The sequence below is a fragment of the Ammospiza caudacuta genome, chromosome 7 (genome assembly GCF_027887145.1).
Source record: "Ammospiza caudacuta isolate bAmmCau1 chromosome 7, bAmmCau1.pri, whole genome shotgun sequence".
NCBI classification, from domain to species: Eukaryota; Metazoa; Chordata; class Aves; order Passeriformes; family Passerellidae; genus Ammospiza; species Ammospiza caudacuta.
Window position 1 is genome coordinate 48,588,004 of NC_080599.1, and position 18,379 is coordinate 48,606,382.

Below are 18,379 nucleotides of genomic sequence, written 5' to 3' on the forward strand. Positions count from 1 at the left end.
TCACTTATTAATAAAAACAGACTTCTACTGTATTCTCTATTTTGTCTTCATAAAAGAAAATACTCTGAAATCAAAAGCTTGCTTTACACAAAGCCTACTGTATCCTCAGACAAAAGAAGAGGACTGCGACTACTGATGTTTTCTGTTTTCTATAGGCTTCTAAAGGAACAACATAGTATGCTAAGTTGGTGTGCATCCTTTGAGCCAGGTTCGATTCCTAGGACTGTTAGCAAATAAATAATCCACTATTAGTTACAGGTTTTTATTCCTCAAAGAACTTCTTGGCACAATTAATGAGAGATTGTTACACCCTAATGCAGAAAACAATGTCTCCATACATTTCGTTACTAGGTGTTACAACAACGAAATTATTAATTGAATGGTGATCTGAAAACTGAAAAATTTTGAAAGTAAGAGGACTAAGTCTGGAAAATTTCAAGTTAGCTGGATATCTGTAAAAACTGATACACAGTGACTCCTAAACCTGTACACAGACTGACTTGCAATGCTACTATACCAAGTGCTGTGCATTATGAGAAAAGTCTTTCTAGGAAACGACCCATTTCTTGCAGAAGCAGGTGTCAAGTTAGTGTCTAAAGCACAGAACTGGCTCAGATTCCCCCTCCATTTCAAAAGAAAAATACATGATATGCTCATTGTATAAGACTAGGTTTATTATGACTCGTTTGAAGATTTTCCATTTTGTGATGGGTAACCTAAACCTAATTTGGAACTTGTCTTCTATTGCTGCTGGTGCATCAATTTAGAACAAAACAACTGAAAAGTATAATCCTAGATGTAAATCCACATCTAGACTGAAATTATTATAGGATTAAAGCCCATATATATGAATCATTAGATGTGTACCAGCTATATGTAGAACTAATGAAGACGTGACCACAAAAGATAAAATCTTCTGGGAATGCTTCTTATTGTTCAAAAGAAAGGGTACTCAGTGATAACCCAGCCCAGTATCTGCTTCGTTACAGGAATCGGCCATGGGCCTTCCTTGCATCTTAACAAGTGTTCAGGATCCAAAAACTGGACATTTGGTTAAATATAGATGCTGAATCAGACCCTCGCTATTTTGTAAGAGAGAGGAGATATTCTTACAGACTTCGCAGCAGCGCCAGAATAAAACACACTCGTTATACATAAATGATATGAAAGGTGTATTCCAGCTGGAATGTTTAACACATGAATATTTAACAGACTGACAAGGAACATGTGTAGAAGAAACATCTCAGACAAATCAAAACCAGACCAAAATAGGAGGCAAAATAAGATTTGGGGAGATTCTCAGAATACGTATTAATCTTAGCAACACCAAAAAAGTTTTTAAGAGAGTTGTGAAAAAATATGAGAAGATGGAAGCTGTAGGAATAAGAATTTGGTTTACTGTGATGAAAGATCAGAAAATTCCTTCCCAGTCTCAGAAGTAGAACAAGTCTTATCTCCTTACAAAAAGGCACAAAATCTTACAAACCCAAGCATTTTACAGTCCTAGACTCAGCTTTATGACTGCAGATGTACCTTAACATCTTGAGAATAAGTAAGCAATAAAATCATAATTATATAAGAACTTGCTGACTGGAAGTTCTGGTACTATTTTCTTAGCTAAAAATGCTTAATATTAGGCCCAGATGCCCAGAAGTTAATCTCAGGTTTAATCTCCCACTCATTCCTAGAAACTGATGTCTTATATTTGGTAAATATTAATAATCATGTAAATAATAACTGGAAATTAATTTCTGCTCATATATGTGATAAGGTTGTAATATCCTGTGAAAATTGTGAAATCCTAGGAACTGGAGGCAAAATAAATTTTGCAATTTGAGCTTTTAGCATTACAGTTTTATTGCTGAATCAACTACAGTGCTTTTTTCTTAGGGTCATCTGCCACTGAAAAGAACAGTCATGAAATAGTATACTACTAATAAACAACTAATACATTGTTATTATTGCTGTTGTTGTTACATGTCCCCATTAAAACTGCAATTTTTGAAGAGGTACACATTAACACCCAAGTTACTTACACTTTTCTGTGCAATGTATGAAGCCAGTTGCAAGTACACAGATACCAAACACGTGGACTGAAAACAGGTAAGCTTAACACTCAGCTATAAAGGTGCTGCTAACATGCTTTGCTACATGGAATTTATAGCAGGAAGGTTTCCGTGGCTAGTAAGTCTGCTCTTGGTGCCATGAAGAATTCTACTCTGTCTTTCCCAATGGTATTCTAAGCAAATGCCCTCAGGACACGTGTACCTTCAGATACTGTGCTTAAACTCTGTAGGTAATGCCTAAAGAAGGCATTACCACAGGACACCTAATCTCATCTCTTGGGACCTTGAAGGAATTGTACATCAACAGAAATGTTATGGTCTGCAGTCTGAATTTGCCTTCTCCAATGAGACACCACACCATAGTATTAATTCTGATGAACCTCTGGTTGATGCAAACAAAAGGTACTGCAAAACCTCAGTGTGTAGAGGGAAGATTTCACAGTGCATGCTTGTACCCTACTTTTTCCTATGTTCCGTTATTCCACCCCTCTCTTAAAAAAACAGAAAGTGAGGAGGAAGACATCATAGCTGTACTATATTATGTATAAATGTGAAATATGTGAATTTATTATCACCACTCACTAAATATTCCAGATCACTGGAGAAGCTAAAACACCCCAAACTATTAACTAACAATTTTGCAACAGTTTTATTTTACCTACTTTTTATTTCCATGTGTAGTCTGTGAGCATACACACACATAGATTTTAAATTTTAATTGGAAGGATTTTTTTCACTGTGACTCTAAAATGCAAGGTTTTACAAGGTGACGTATCCACATGTTATTGAATAATAACACTTTTTGTCACCTATATTTAGCTAGCAGGCTACCTACATTCACTGTTCTGCTAAGAGAGCAATCCCTTCATACTAGGGACATCTTTGTGGAATTCTTCTGGCTAAAAAATCAGTAGAACATGTTCAAGGATTCATAAGTGCTATTTCCATTATCTGTAACCGCCAAGGTCCCAGGTCCTGTAATCTGTTTCCTTCTGTTCTGTCAATGTCCTTCAACCCTCATTTCCTAGTTCACATTCTTAAGTTATTCTCCATCCTGAATCACAAATTATTCTCCCTTCTTTTCCCAACCACATTTTTATTACCATTCTGCTGCCATTTATGAAACAAGACTGCTCCTGAGTGACATTTCCATTCTGTTCACCCTTAGAGATAAAAATGTTTTATACATTTTTAATGTGAAGAGCTGGTCCAAAATCAAAAGGCCATGTAAGAAGGTACATAAAGGCCAATCAAATAAAGGGACTGGTGCATACTAAATCTACTTTCTATACCTGAATACATAGCACTAATTAAATATCTCAGTGAGCAGTAGCATTTGTCTAGTCTCCTCTGAAATTGTGTCATTTACACTGCACCATCACCCATTAAAACAAAATCAGCTCTTCATGTCTCCTAAAACATTTTGCCCGCCAAGAATCAATCTGTTTGGAAGCCTGTCACAGAAAATAACCGTGAAGAGTGACATCAACATTCCAACAATATTGTAAATTATAAGGTAACTAGAAACTAATTTGAAAAAAGAGAGATGTTTTGTAGAAACAACTGTGTTGACAGAGAGATTAATAAAAGGAAATGTCCAAAAAAAGACTTTATGTTACCAGAAGAAAAATACGCAATATACATTCCTTTCCTGTGTATAATTCAGCATTAAGAATTTGAAAGTTGAGATTCTAAATCTTGCAAATCTTTTTTAATTTGCTCAATTAAAGACAGGTATCTGTATGGGTTCCACAGGAAAGGTCCTGGGTTAAGTCTTTCTTGTAAGTCAAATGAGACTTGAACTAGTTGAACTAGTCTGAAATAATGGTTCAGAAACTCCATCTTTCTCTACTGCTTCTATATTGTATCTTCTCTCTCTCTATTTTTTTTTTTTTAGACAGATGGGGTTCTTAAAGAGCAACCTAAATTTGTGTGGCAATTATTACAGAATTCCAAGAAAAGCTGCAAACATATGCATTAAAAATAGCAAGAAATTTTTACTTTCTCATGCTTTAAGCAGCAGACCTCATGCCAGAGAAACTGATGCCGAAGCATTAGAAGTTTTTTGACTGCCCTTTTAGTATTTTCTGGAAGGTTTTCTTTACTCTAGTACCCCAGTTTGGGCTTGCCTAAGGTGAAGAGAGTGATTTATAAACTGAACTAGGGGAATAAAAAAATGAAAATAAGCAGATATATGGGATCCTGTTACAGGCAAACCACACGGACAGTATTTAAAAGTTATGATCACTGTCAGTAAGCCAAGGGGAAAACAGTACTGATTGACAGATATACTTGCCTGGTGGGAGAAGCTTGGTTTCCAATCTCAGAGTACTAATTTTATGTTAAAGAGCTCTCAGAAAAAACAAATCAAAAGAAACAGAGAAACAAAAAAAAGTCACACAAAAACCCAAACAACAAAACCAAAAAAACCAAAACCAACTTATCCAGGATTTTCCTTGGCCTCTTAGCCAGCGCATCGTCATACAGGAACCACTCTGTTGAGATTTTTACAGCAGTAGAGCTCTTCTGAATGTTTGCCCGTTCAGACTTCCCAATCACCTGAACAAGACAGGTTATTGCTAAGAAAATATGTGGTCTGAGCAATAGCAGTGTTTCTTTTTTTTATGAGTGCTACTTCCAGGATGGCAGGATTGTGGGGGTTTTTGTTTGGTGCTGGCTTTTGGGTTGGTTGGTATTAAAATAGGGCTGATCAAATGTTTTAGAACGCTAATGTTTTTGACATCCCAGACTTCCTTCCCTGTCAATGCAGCGATAGCAATATTTCTTCTTCAGCTTAAAAGGCACAATACCAGATGTCCATCTAAACTGTGATTAACAGGGCTTGATTAATGATTAAGTGGAATAAAAAATCCTCTGGAGGGGAAAAAAGAAGTAATAAAAAAAATAGAAAATAGAAAGCAAGTGGAAATGGAAACAACTAGGTAAGCAAGGGAAACAGGAACAAGATGATGCAGAAGGGTAAACTGAAGAACAATCTGTAGCATAAGTGCAGTAGAGTTTATAAGACTGATCAGGTATCCAGGAACAGCAGCAAATTATCCATATGTCCTTCACTGAAGACAGGTCCACCACAAGTTGTATTTAGTAGGCAATCTAAAAGCATTGAGTTAAAATGGGACTTTGGTTATCCTGACAGCTGCAAAATTGAATAAACTATTCAAAAAGTCAATTTCTGAATCAAAATTTTGAATGTAAAGCACAGTGATTTTGTAATTAAGAAGTGTGAACTGAAAGAAGTTCAAATTCTAGCATGTTTTCAAGATACAATTAATATTATGACATACAAAGAGTTGTTTCTTGAATCTTAACCATCAGCAATAATTTCTTTTAATTCACCTAAACATTTTCTAGTTAACAGTACACTCCCATCCATTGAATCCATTTAAGTCAAACGATAACTGTAAACTATGTAGTAAACTGTGCATAAATGAGAATTTGATAGTGACAATAAGTTATTACTTGATAAAATGAGAACTGGATAGTCACAATAAGTTATTACTTTATCTTGATTTCTGGATAATACACTAATGAAATTATTCCTGAATGCTAACAACAAAGACAGAACCCTAAAGATAATGAGCATGTACTGGTAAAATGCAGAGTGAGATGACAGTAGATATATATCCTGAATGTTTTAAGAAATGCAATAAGGAACTTGACCAAAAGAAAATTACCTGAAACACAACTATGTATTTTCCTATTATTAATAGACAAAATGAAGGTTAACATATGGTTTTCTTCTTGGAGTATCTTTTGTGAGAGATCTCAATCACTAAACCTAATCAAAGCTTCTATAAAACCTGAAAGGATTAATATATATTAAATGGGACAAATTGGGAATACTAGGACACAGAAGACTGACTTTCGAGTCTCACATGCCAGAAGGCTGTTCCAAATTGCTATTCTGTTCTAACGATGGAGGCCAATGCTTTTCAATCCAGGCTTTTTTTGACATACCAATAATTATCCCCAGTCTCTCTTCCTGCTTCACCACAGGCTAGGAAAAGAAGTAAAAAAAATGCTTGACTTGCGGATTACTGTCCTAAAAATCTGAAAATTAAATAAGTTTGCCAGTGACTCTATAGTCTTGCAAAACACTTTTAACTATGTGTTTCCTGATTATGTTATGCCAAGACATAAGTCCCCGTTTCCCTCACTGTGATTTGGATACCTACCCTGCTAAGCCCTACTTTGTTAAGCAACTTGTGCTGGAACACTGAAGCAGCTATGTGTCTTCACAGAGCATATAAAAGCCATCATTCAGACTTAAAGAAAAAAAAAGGATGGCAGTGGATTGGCCTCCCACTCTTCAAATACTTCCCACCCACCAGAGAATTCAAACAAAAAAAACTATTCCACAGCGCACATTCCATCCTACTGGTATTCCCAGAATAGAAGTGTTTCAATTGTTTGGCACAGTGCATCACCAGCAATAAATACATCAAGCCAACCAGAGCTTGCATTAGGTATTAAGACCTATAATTTCTGGGATATTCTGACATTTTGTCACAATATCAATACAATTACATTTTCAATTGCTTTGAGTGCTACTGAGAAATGGTCCTGAAGCATGAACAACTTCTCACACATTGTGCAAGTCTCCCATCTTGAGCAACACACAAGCATTAAAACCAAACAAATAAGAGGCTTCCTTTACTAAATAAACATCTCCTCATCTTTTGTAATGTGATAGTACAGGGCAACATTCTTCTTACTCAGTAGTTCCCATGGAAGATTTTCTTATGGTCAGAATATTTATTTTATTACAGATTCAGCACGTTAACTCGGCAGATTTGTAAAGATTTCCAAACAACTTTCAGCTGTATACAAAATCTGCTGCAAACTACTTTCTACCAAGTTCTATGAAAGCTGCAAAACAAATGAACAAATCACCTCCAACAACTTCTTGATCAATGTTTATCACTACTGAGGTGTTGCCAAAGAAAATGGCAGGTTTCTTTCAGGGGTCCATCATGCATTACAGAGGACTCACAGCTGCAAGTCAAGTACAAACTCCTCCTGAGAGAAATCTTGTGTTCTAAATAAGATTGTATTTTGGCAATCTGCAATTACCTTTAAAAAAAAGTTTCAATGGTGAAATACACTGCAAATATAACATAAAAAACCTTCAGATTCCTTGCTTTTTGTTCATATTTATTTTGATGTAGAATTGAATCTAATAGAGTGAGAATAGGAAAACCATAAAATTCCTCTAAAACAGAGGACAACAATGAAGAAGCACACGATAAACTAAAACTGCATTTTGTAACAAGAAGACAGATTGATAGAACAGAGAGAAAGACAATAATGAAACACAAAGCAGATATTCCAGATGCCAGATGCATAGATAATGTCAAAATTGATGCCTGCAATGACAACAGCTATAGCTGAAGAACTGGACATCCATACTAATAATTTGCATAAACTTTCTTTACCTTTGGAGGGATGCAACCTCACGATTATTTAGAAGCATCTACATTAGTAACATTAGCAGCATTTGGTTGAGGGATTGCGTTAAATGGTCAGGAGGAAGCTGTGAGTAACCACAACATAACTTACCACAGCTTCTGTAGTGCAGCTAAAGCAGCAGAGAAAGACAATATAATACGCAGCTGTCATCGAATATAAACATAGCCCATAAAAACATAAGCACATAATTTAATCTTCTAATCAAATATATAGCTTTCATCTATCTTTGAAAAAGAAAAGAAAAGGTAAGGACATGGGTGAAAAGTAAACCAATCCCAGCTTACTCCACTTCCCTGTAAGCGGAAATCATGTACAAGACCATAGCAAGGGAAAGCAAACACATATGGCTTTCTCCTTTATTACACTAAGCATGACTGATATCAAAGTTAAAATGCCCTAATGTGACAGTGGTCACAGGGGTTCTTGGATGAGGGAAGAGACGAAAATGTTGACTCCATGTTCAGAAGGTTGATTTATTATTTTATTATATATATATTACATTATAACTAACTAAAAAGAAATAGAAGGAAAAGGTTTCCTCTCAGAAGGCTAGCTAAGAATAGAATGGAATGAATAACAAAGGTCTGTGGCTCGGACAGAGAGAGAGAGAGAGAGAGGAGAGGGAGAGAGGGGGAGAGAGAGAGAGAGAGAGAGAGAGAGAGAGAGAGAGAGAGAGAGAGAGCGCCAGCTCTGCTGTGAGTGGTCACTAAATCCAAACATCCACCCAAGACCAATCCCAGATGCACCTGTTGCATTCCACAGCAGCAGATAACCATTGTTTGCATTTTGTTCCTGAGGCCTCCCAGCTTCTCAGGAGGGAAAAAATCCTAAGAAAGGATTTTCACAAAAAGATGTCTATGACACCCTAACATCAGGAAAACATGTTTTAAGACAGTGCCCAGCTACCCCAACAGTTTGCAAGTGCTCATCAGGTCTGGGTGAGAGGATGAGCAGACAGGCCAAGACAGTGCAAGCTTGTTTGGAAGGTCAAAAAAAGCACAGCTATACAGACTACAGTCCTACCCTTCCACAAATGCTCCAGAAAGGCTCTTGGGGTCACACAGTGAGAACAGAAGCTACTTCCTCTTTCAGTTTCATTTACTATGCAGTCTACAGGCAGAATGTTACCCATAAACAAGAGAATCTTCCCAAATGCAGAACAGTCCGTATTAAGGACCACTGTCATTCAGTTGCCCTAGTTTGGTTGCGCAACTACAACTTCTTATTTTAAAGGCAAAATTAATACAGGGCAAATTCAATACTTTAAAATTCACTGCAGGATGCCTTTTAAAGATAATCTTTGGTACAGACATAAAACTATGATACTTTGCCTTAAAGTATGACAGAAAATGGTTAGAGATGACACATTTTAGCACAAGCCCCTAAGGACTAGTCAAATCTAACAAACTTTAATTCCCATGTTGAATGCAGTATTATCATTAACTGATCCCACTAACTAAACTGACCCAACAGCTTAAAACAAGTCAAAAAACAGGTGACCAAATATACATTAATTGACCATCCACATCCCCCAAGAGTCACTCAGCAGGGAAAAAAAGAAACACTTCCCCACACTGTTCCTTTACCATGCCATCCTTTCTTACTATATTTTTCTTATACTTTTGAGGGAGAAGAACATAAATAAACAAGATTTTTAGGATTTCTCATCTATCTTATTCTGGCAGTGGTTACAGTGTAGAGTTTTGTAAAAAAGGGAAGAGTTTTGTAAAAAAGCTCTTGGCAGTTGGGGGCGTTTATTTTTTTCTGCTTGCAGAGCCACATTTCCAGGTGTACTATACAACTTCATCGATTGTCGTTGACTCAGAATTCTAGTGCACTTCTTAATTTGTTTTCCATCTCCCCTTACAGATTCACTCGATTTGGGGTTACTTTCACTTTGTTAAGAAACTTTCACTGATTTCTATTCCTATTCTGCTTGTCAGTATCCTAAACCACTCATTCACTACCTACAGATTTTTGATTCCCCCAGTTGAAAGGAAAACCTTTCATTATAAAAGGATTGGAAGAAAAAGCCAAGTTCCCAGCAGCTGAGCTCTCTTTAGTATCCTCTCTACAATTCCAAAATAAGCTTCCAGACAGCTGCCAAGATGGTTTTTTCCCTCAGACTGGAGCCCAAAATGGTGCCTAACCTCAAGTTTGTGGACTGTTGGTCCATGGCTCTTGCCACAACACTTAGTCATTTGCGAAAAGCCTATCAGCATAAATCAGAAAGGATCTGCTCTGCATGAACTGCATAACTACAAATACAATATAATATAACATTATGTTACTTGCTTTCCAAATGAAATTATGCATTCCTAGTTATAATCAATCTGTTAGCAATATATATGTACCTATTATATGCATATTTACGTAAGTACACACACACACATATATATACGTGTGAAAGAACTGTATTATCTCACAAATCCTACACAAACCTTTAAATTACGTATGGGGGTAAATATTATAAGAGCTCAAGAGTATTGGTCACAGGGCACATCACTTCCCTGTTTATAGCAGTTGCTTAGATGCTAGCACAGATATTGCATTGTACTGAAACCAAGAAAAAGGCGCATTCACAGATACAGCTTATTGCCTTTTGTCTGATAGAATAAAGCAACACAGCATAGGAATTATTTATCATTCTGCCGGGGGGTGGGAGGAATCTAAAAATAAATATTGTATTTTGCTACACTTAGCTAGTTTTTAGCAACCTGATCGTATCCAGGAAGTTATGACTCTTATAAAAAAATATCAATAATGAAAAAACCTAGTTAATTTTAATGTAATATCCACTAAAATAATTTATATATTAATACCAGAGTTACTATTCCACATATTCATTTATTTCAAAGTACACTGATTATAAAGGACACTTACTCAGCTACTAAATTTCAAGCACATCAGCTTATACAAGTGTAGATGATCTGCATGCAATAGATACTCACTTTCTTCCATATATAATCAGCTGTACAGAAGAGAAAATTATGTGGTATCCCAGCCCACTCATGTTAGAGCTCCTCTTTCTGGTGAAACATACTCTTAAAGTACAAATGGGTTCCCACTCTTACCACATCAGAAGTACACACTAAATCATCTATTTTAACAGACATCTATTGGTTTAATGGAGGTACAAGCATGGGACTTCCTGCTGAAGAAGTAACCCACCAAAAATCTTTTGGGAACCTTAATAAGTGGTCCTCTTTACAGAGAGGATCATTCTAGGCAAAACTTCTTTTTCTTGGCAGATGTCAGAGGTCAATCAAAGGCATCATTCCAGGTTTTAGTAAAACAGAAGAACTTTGACTTCAAAGTGACTGCACAACACAGTACCTTTGAAGAGTACAGTCACTTGTACAGCTCTCTTGTTCAGCACAATCTAGTAGGGAAAGGATGATTTCATTTATGTGGAATGAGGCTGGAAAAATGCAAATATCCCTTAGTTAGAAGGAACAGTCAGATGTATCCCATCTCTGCCCATGAAAAGTTGCCTATAATTTGTATTGGCATGTGGACAGCACTGAATTTCTATATCGGCAGTAGACTCTGTGGGATTATCCCACAAGAGAGAGAGATTCCCTCCTGGCTACTTTTATTTCTGGGTGCTTATAGCATCCCAGATGCTGCAAAGTGCCACAGCAGATTTATGTGATAAGAACTCTTGATGCTTCATGTGGATTGCAGCTCTATTATTTGGAATGGCAGGTATGAAGCTATTTATATCTATACTGGAGAGAAGTGAATTCCAGAGACTGGAATTCCAGTACCATAAAAACTTGGTACCAACAAATTTAGTCTGACAATATGAAAAGGAAAAAAAAAAGCAGAAGCATTCACATAAAGTTTAAGTTGCACAAGTCTTTTATCCAAAATTATACTCAGTCACTGTTGGGATCTGTTGCCTAAGAATACTTAGATATCAATGACATCCACTTAACTCTAACAGGCAGGCATTTGTTTCCTGTCATCCTAACAAAAATAAAACACAGGTTTATATTTAACTCTTAAACCCCGCACAGTTACCAATTTGACTTGTCACCACTTCCCCACATCATCTTCATGGACTTTGAGTCCTGTGTATCACACCACCTCCCAAGTAAGTGTTCATAGAAAATAAAGTTGAAAGGAACTTTGAAAGGCTCTTCTGTTAGTCTTCTTTCAGGATTTCTTGGGTACTTCTTCACTGTTTCCTCAACCTCTGACTGAAACACCTTCTTCAAAGTCCCAAATGATTCAGTACAAGTTCCATATATGGAAATCTAAACATCCAGGTTCACTTATATGTTGTACAGTGCACAGCCACCACATTTTCCTTACTTTCACTGTAACAAAGTAAGGTTGTTAACAAATATGGGTATTTATCTTCCCTATATTAAACAAATCAGAGTATTATTCCATAAAACCTTGTTCCTAACCTCACAGGAAAGCTCTTATGTTTATGTGCTTTAATAGTCCTAAGTTAACATAATTTACACTATTCCTAGATGCTTCTGCATTATTTTATTAGATTATTAGACAATAATGTTATGTCAGACTCCCTGACATAATATCCAGATGCTAAGGAATCGCATTAGCAGATTTTGTAAATCTGACTGCCTGAGTCGGATACTAGCAACAGAAAACTCAAATAAATACAGTTAAGCAACTGTGAATGTGACATGCCTTTACACTTCAGGAGTGAATGCAGAACAAACAGATTTTCTCATATCCAAGTGAAGATCAGTTATCGAATTTACTAAATCATCTCCACATTTCTGTGTGTTTAACTCTAACAGCATTTTTTCTTCTGACCAGATGATTATGGCCAATTTATTTTATTTTTGCGTATTACATAACAGTAACAACTACTTAACCTGTGCAGAATAAGATATTTATGACTCTAATATAAGGATACAGTGTAGAGAAATACAGGCCTAGTAGAACAGGAGAGACTTTGAGAAGCAGAGATGCAAGATTGGATGATAATACACTATACAGGCTTGGGATGGTAGTAGAGAGAATTTCCCCTCAACTATACATTAGAATCCTGCTTGTTAAAAAATATAACCAAGTTTAATTAGTCAACAACAAGCCTAGCTTATTAAACTCTTTCTAGATAATGTCCAGTGACTGTTATACATAACCCACTCAATAGAGTACAACTATGCATAACAGTTCCATTAATCTCCTTGATTATAGGTGTTCTGATTGTATTGTCCTTGCTCGTGGCTGAGCCAATACCTCACTACCAAGCACGGCTCAGCTTAAGTCAATAAGCTAAAAGATGCACAACACTCAAGTGCTAAAGGATAGCAAATGTAAAACCTGGATACTTTCAGATACTCTAGAATCTTAATTGGACTTGAAAATGCAGTAATTAATTTGACTCAAGAATACAAAAAAGTGCTAGACCACTAGGTGAGGAAAAGCTGTATTACCTAAATCCTACCAGTTTTATTGCCTATTCACTTACTGACTAAACCATCTCTGGTATGGAGTACTTTTCATATTTTCACAGAACCACAAAATTATTTGGGTTGGAAGAGACCTTGAAGCTCATCTCATTCCAACCCTCTGTCATGGGAATGGACAGCTTCCACTCGACTAGGTTACTCAGAGTCCCTTTCAACCTGGCCTTAGACACTTCCAGTGATGGTGCAGCCACAGCTTCTCTAGGCAACCTTTTTCAGCACCTAATCACCCTTGGAATAAAAAATTTCTTCCTTACATCCAACCAAAATCCTCTTTCACTCAAAAACCATTGCCCCTTGTCCTGTCAATAGAAATCTTGGGGGAAACAAAAAGGGGAAAAAAAAAAAAAAAACAAAAAAAGAGGGGTTAAAAAAAGGTATAATAAAATCTTTCTCCATCTTTCTCACAAACCCGCATTATACATATCAAAAAGCTGAACAATCTCAACTCTTTTGACCTTTCCTTTTTTCACCTCATAGGAGAGGTGCTCCAGCCTGTTAACCATCTTTGTGGCCCTCCTATGGACCCACTCCAAGATCCCTGCCTTGCTTGTGTTGGGAATGCTGGAGACAGATGCAGTACCTTCAGGGTCTGAAGGTGGGGTCTCACCAGAGTGGAGCAGAGGGGCAGAATTACCTCCCTCAACCTGGTGTACCACTTCTTCTCATGCAGCCCAGGACACCACTGGCTTTCTGGGTTGCAGGTGCACATTGACAGTCCACAGCCAATTTTTCACCCACCAGTATCCCAAGTCCTTCTTCTGCAGCATTGCTCTCAAATCATTCATCCTCCAGCTTGTGCTGATAATGGGGATCACCTGACCCAGGTGTAGGACCTTGCACTTGGCCTTGCTTGACTTCAAGCAGCTTGCAGATCCTCCAGCTTGTCATGCCCCCCGTCCCCCACCCCGAATGGCATCCCTTCCTTTTAGTGTATCAACTGAACCACCCACCTTGGTGTCATTTGCAGCCTGTGCTGAGGGTGCACTTGACCTCATTTATTTTGTCGATGCACATTCTGAATAGCACTGGTTTCAATACGAACATCACTCCTTACTGGTTCTCACATGGATACTGAACTAGTGACTGTAACTCTTGGGACAAGGATGGTGTGGAGGACATTACGACAGAACCAGACAAAAAATGAAGCAGCATGCTGAGAGAGAGTTTTCACTCAGAAAGACCTGTCTGCAGTAAAAAAACAACAGGGAACATATTACAAAGTGTTTAAAAGACTTAAAATTTTTCCCAGCCTCCCAAGTTTATTCCACAGTGAATCATTTTATGTAAAACTAGGATGCTGGCAAAATCAGGTATGGCTGAAGCTCTGTAACTAGGTTTAGCAGATCTACTCAAAGATCTGATGATTTATCCCACCTAAAACATGCACAACAAAGCCTAAATGAAGTGGACCTAATTTATGTCAGAGAAGAAAGGTATAAGCCATCTGAATCTGCATTTCACCATTTCCAACATTTATGACTATATTAAAATTTAATAAAGTGTTAAATTGAGTTTCACTTTTGATATGAACCTACCCCACTGGTATGAAATTTGAACCTCAGAAGGCAAAATTAATTACATACACACGCATAAGGATTTACCAGCAGTAGCTAGGGAAGTTTTATCTGCAGTAGCGCCACAGCCAATAGCTCCCATATAGTACGGTACTGCTGTGGATAAATAGCCCATTTTGTTCAGTTTGAGGATGCCCTTCCTGGGCGGTACACATACATAAGTGGAGGAAATTAAGAATGGTAAATGCAGGCCAAGTGACAAAAATGACATCTTGGTAGTGTCACAGTTCCTCAAAAGCTGTTCCAAGTGAAACAGAACTTCCCTAGCAATTCGAGTTGGAAATAATAAATTGAGCCTTCTCAATGTTTCTCAAAATAGTGATAAAAGTTTTTTTTTAATATCTCATCATCCCTTTGGCCTTCAGTGTCCATTTGTAAGGTAAAACTGAACTGCAGTTCACTGCTACAGGAAATTGTTTATGGGAAAATCACTGATTCTACAATGAAGTAAAAACTAATTTCAACATTCATTTCAACAGTCACATGACAGCATTTAATACTGCTGTCACATTAACGAAAAGTACTGCTTCCTTTAACAAAAAAAACCCCATTCCTAAACCATGCACTTGACTAATCTCTTCTAAAGAATCAGACTGATGACACAAGTTAAAAAGCTTTAAGAAGTATTTGCCTTTGTCATTTATAAATGCTGTGAGGAATCCTTAAGATTCCAAGGAAAGAAGGTTAGGACATCTATTCCTCTGAAAAATATACCTGCAGGCTAATAAATAACTAGCTGCAGACAAAGACAACAAAGTCAAGAGAATAACTATTACAGCAATCTAATTTAAAAAGAAAACTATATTACGTATGCTCAATTTGAAAATGCTCCACTTTCCGTTTTATAATTCCTCAACATTATGGAATCTAATAAGGGAAAGAACCTTGCTTCCCAACACACAAGAGCAGAGTAATTGCTCAGGATTTCTGCAAATGTACTAACACAATAAACATTACCACTATTAATACCCATACATGTAAATGAACTAAAAGGAAGTAAACCCACTGATGAAACAGCTCAAATAGACAAAATTCTACAATTCTTCAGAATGCTGCCTTCCTCCCTTAAGGTGAATAAAAAGATTCACCCTTTCTTACCCATGTAACATACTTTCAAAATGAAGTTTAAAAGATTACTATATAATGACAGTAAAACACTTAGTATCACTCATCATGACTTTATTAGAGGGATCTTGCTGACAAATAGCAAATGAGGAAGCATACATAGTACTTATTCAAAAGCTATTTTTCCCTTTCTGAATGCTGCGTTCCCGCTCTTCTTCCAGAATAATACTTCCACTCTTTCTGCCATCAGTGCTGAGTATCTATGATCTTAGGCCTACACTCCCACTGCAGTAATCTGCAAAACCATTTGAATTCCATAGGAATAGAAAAAGATTCTCTCAGAAGTTAAATTATTTCAGACTCACCAATTTTTATTTCACCTTAGCTTTGTGGCTTGCCTTCCCTCCCTAAAGGCTTTTTTTTTCCTATTCCCCTTTCCAAAGGAAGGCAAGCCATGGATTTTCATTTAGTCAGATCAAGGTTTACATCATGTCAGTGAATTAAAAAACAGATTTTTCCAAGGTGCAAACCAGCATGCCTATGGTACCGAGGCAAAGGCTGCTTTACCAAGCCACGTTTATGCTTTTCCACAATGCGGGTCATTGCTGGAGGCCTTCGGGGCTCCTGGAGCAGCAGACCAGTCCTGAGGGGGTTTGCTCATTCTGCACGTTTGTTTTGCCACGGAAATATCACGCACATTGGAAGAGGAAATCAGCTTTGCAGCAACACCTTCAAACAAGCTAAGCAGCTTTGCAAACCCCGTGCCCCCCATCGCAAATACGTGGCTTTCCAAGGAGCAATTAGTGCAGAGCCCAAACACGCAGGTGTGCCCCCGGTGACCTTCCCGCGGCGCCGGCCGGCAGCACCAGCGGGCAGCTCCCGCTGCGCGCCCCGCGAACGCCGGCAGCCCACAGGTAGCGCCGCTCAGCGGGCTCCGCCCCCGCGCACCGCTCCGGCGCCCCCCGGCCCCGCTTCAGGCATCCCACACTCGGCTCGGCCCGGCCCGGCCCGGCGTGCGCACCTGCCGCCCGGCCCCTCTCTGCCCCACAACGCGGACAAAGCGGCCACAACGCACCTGCTCCCGCGGCGAGGGCGGCGGCGGAAGCTCCAGGTCTGCCCGCCCCCATCTCTGCGCCCACCGGCTCTTTCCCTGAACCGATCGTTCTGCTTTGCTCCAGGCCGAGCCAGGCGCTCCGGCGTCCCGGGGTCTACCGCCAACACGGGGGACTCTGCGGCCACCGCGCCCCCACATTCGCCAAGGGGCACAAACTCCGTCTCCCTCCGGCCGCCGCTGTTCGGCCGGGCGGATCTACGCTGTAAACAGGCCGGAGGACAGTACAGGCGCCGACCGCCCCCGCCCCAGCACCGGCGCTCGCCCCGCCGTGCCCCGCGCTCACCGTAGAGATGTGCGGAGGCTTCGCCCTTCCTCGCCATCGTCTCTCGATGCCCTCCACGCCGGCACTGCCGGGGCACAGCCAGGGGCCCGGCGCCTTCCCCCGCCGCTCAGCGCGTTCTTTGTTGCCGCGAAGGCATGAGAGGCGGCGGCGGCCGGGCAGCCTCCCGCTCCGCTCAGCCGCGGCCGCCCGCAGCACCACCCGCACCCCACGCCCACCCTCCCGTCCCGCCGGCTCCGCGGCGACGCCTGCGCCGACCCGCGGGGGCGGTGCCGCTGCCCGGGTCGCGATGAGGGGGAGTGCGGGCGGAGCTGCCGCGCCGAGGGCTGGCGAGGGGTGCCGGGACGGGCCGCCGACTTCGCGTGGGCGCGGCGGCAACTTCGGCATCTGAGGAGAGCGAGCGAGGCCGGACCCAGCGAGCCGTACCTGGTAGGGCGGTTTCCATCCTCCCGCGCCAGCCACTGCTGACCGCAGCGGGGTGTCTGTGCCCGTGCCCTGCGCAGAGGCCGGAGCTGTTGCCGCCGGTGGGAAGCGGCCGGCCGGCCCTGGAGCCGCTCCCCGCCCGCCCGGGCCCCGCCGAGAAGCGCCTCCCTTGGCGGAGCTGTCCGTGCGGCCCGTGCTGAGCGCCGGGCCGGCCGGGCCGCCCTCGGGCAGCAGTCTCCTGCCCAGCAGGAGCTCCCGGCGCTGGAGGAGGTGAAGCGTTACGCGCTCACCGACAGCCCTCCGTCTGTCCCTGACTGGGGAAGTGTGCTGGTCCTGGGTTGGGGCATTTTCATGATTCAGTCAAAAAACACCCTCAATACTGAGAAATACCCAATTCTGGTCATAAACTTTCCTTCAGTTGCCATCCTCCTCCATGCGTTTTATCTGAATGGGACAAAGGCCACTTACGAGCAATTAGTCCAATTGCTGAGGTTCTTTTACAGTCGTGACAGCACAAATCATGACTACAGCAAAAGGCCACTATATGCAGATGTCATGATGTTATTATCTGTTGTCACTAAGTCCAAGACAACAGAGTATTTTATAAGACAAAACATTTTGAAATGACAGAAGTGCACCTATCAGCCATTACTTGTATTTTCAGACATGAGCTTTGGAGGAAAAGTTACTTTCCAAGGCTTGCAAATAAAGATAGCCTTCCTAAAATTGGCTTAAGACCTCAAAAGCACATGGCTCATTTATTGATGAGTAAGGTAATGCCCATAGATCATGGAAGTTGTTGCTCTGCTTGTATGGAAACGTAAACCAATCATCTGTGCATTAGTGAGGGCACGTGCCTTTTACATACAAGGTGTGTGCATCATCAGGTCTTGTAGAGGTAGCTGCCTTGG

General features: G+C 40.1%; 1 protein-coding gene across 1 annotated transcript in view; it reads right to left on the reverse strand.

Moving 5' to 3' along the window:
* Positions 1-17,248, reverse strand: part of SLC44A5 (solute carrier family 44 member 5) — a 64,661-nt gene extending 47,413 nt beyond the window's left edge. The window contains exon 1 of the mRNA XM_058808414.1: positions 17,049-17,248. Coding sequence (XP_058664397.1) covers positions 17,049-17,085 — 37 coding nt within the window. The 5' untranslated portion in view covers positions 17,086-17,248. The remainder of the gene's footprint in view (positions 1-17,048) is intronic.
* Positions 17,249-18,379: the final 1,131 nt, after the last annotated feature.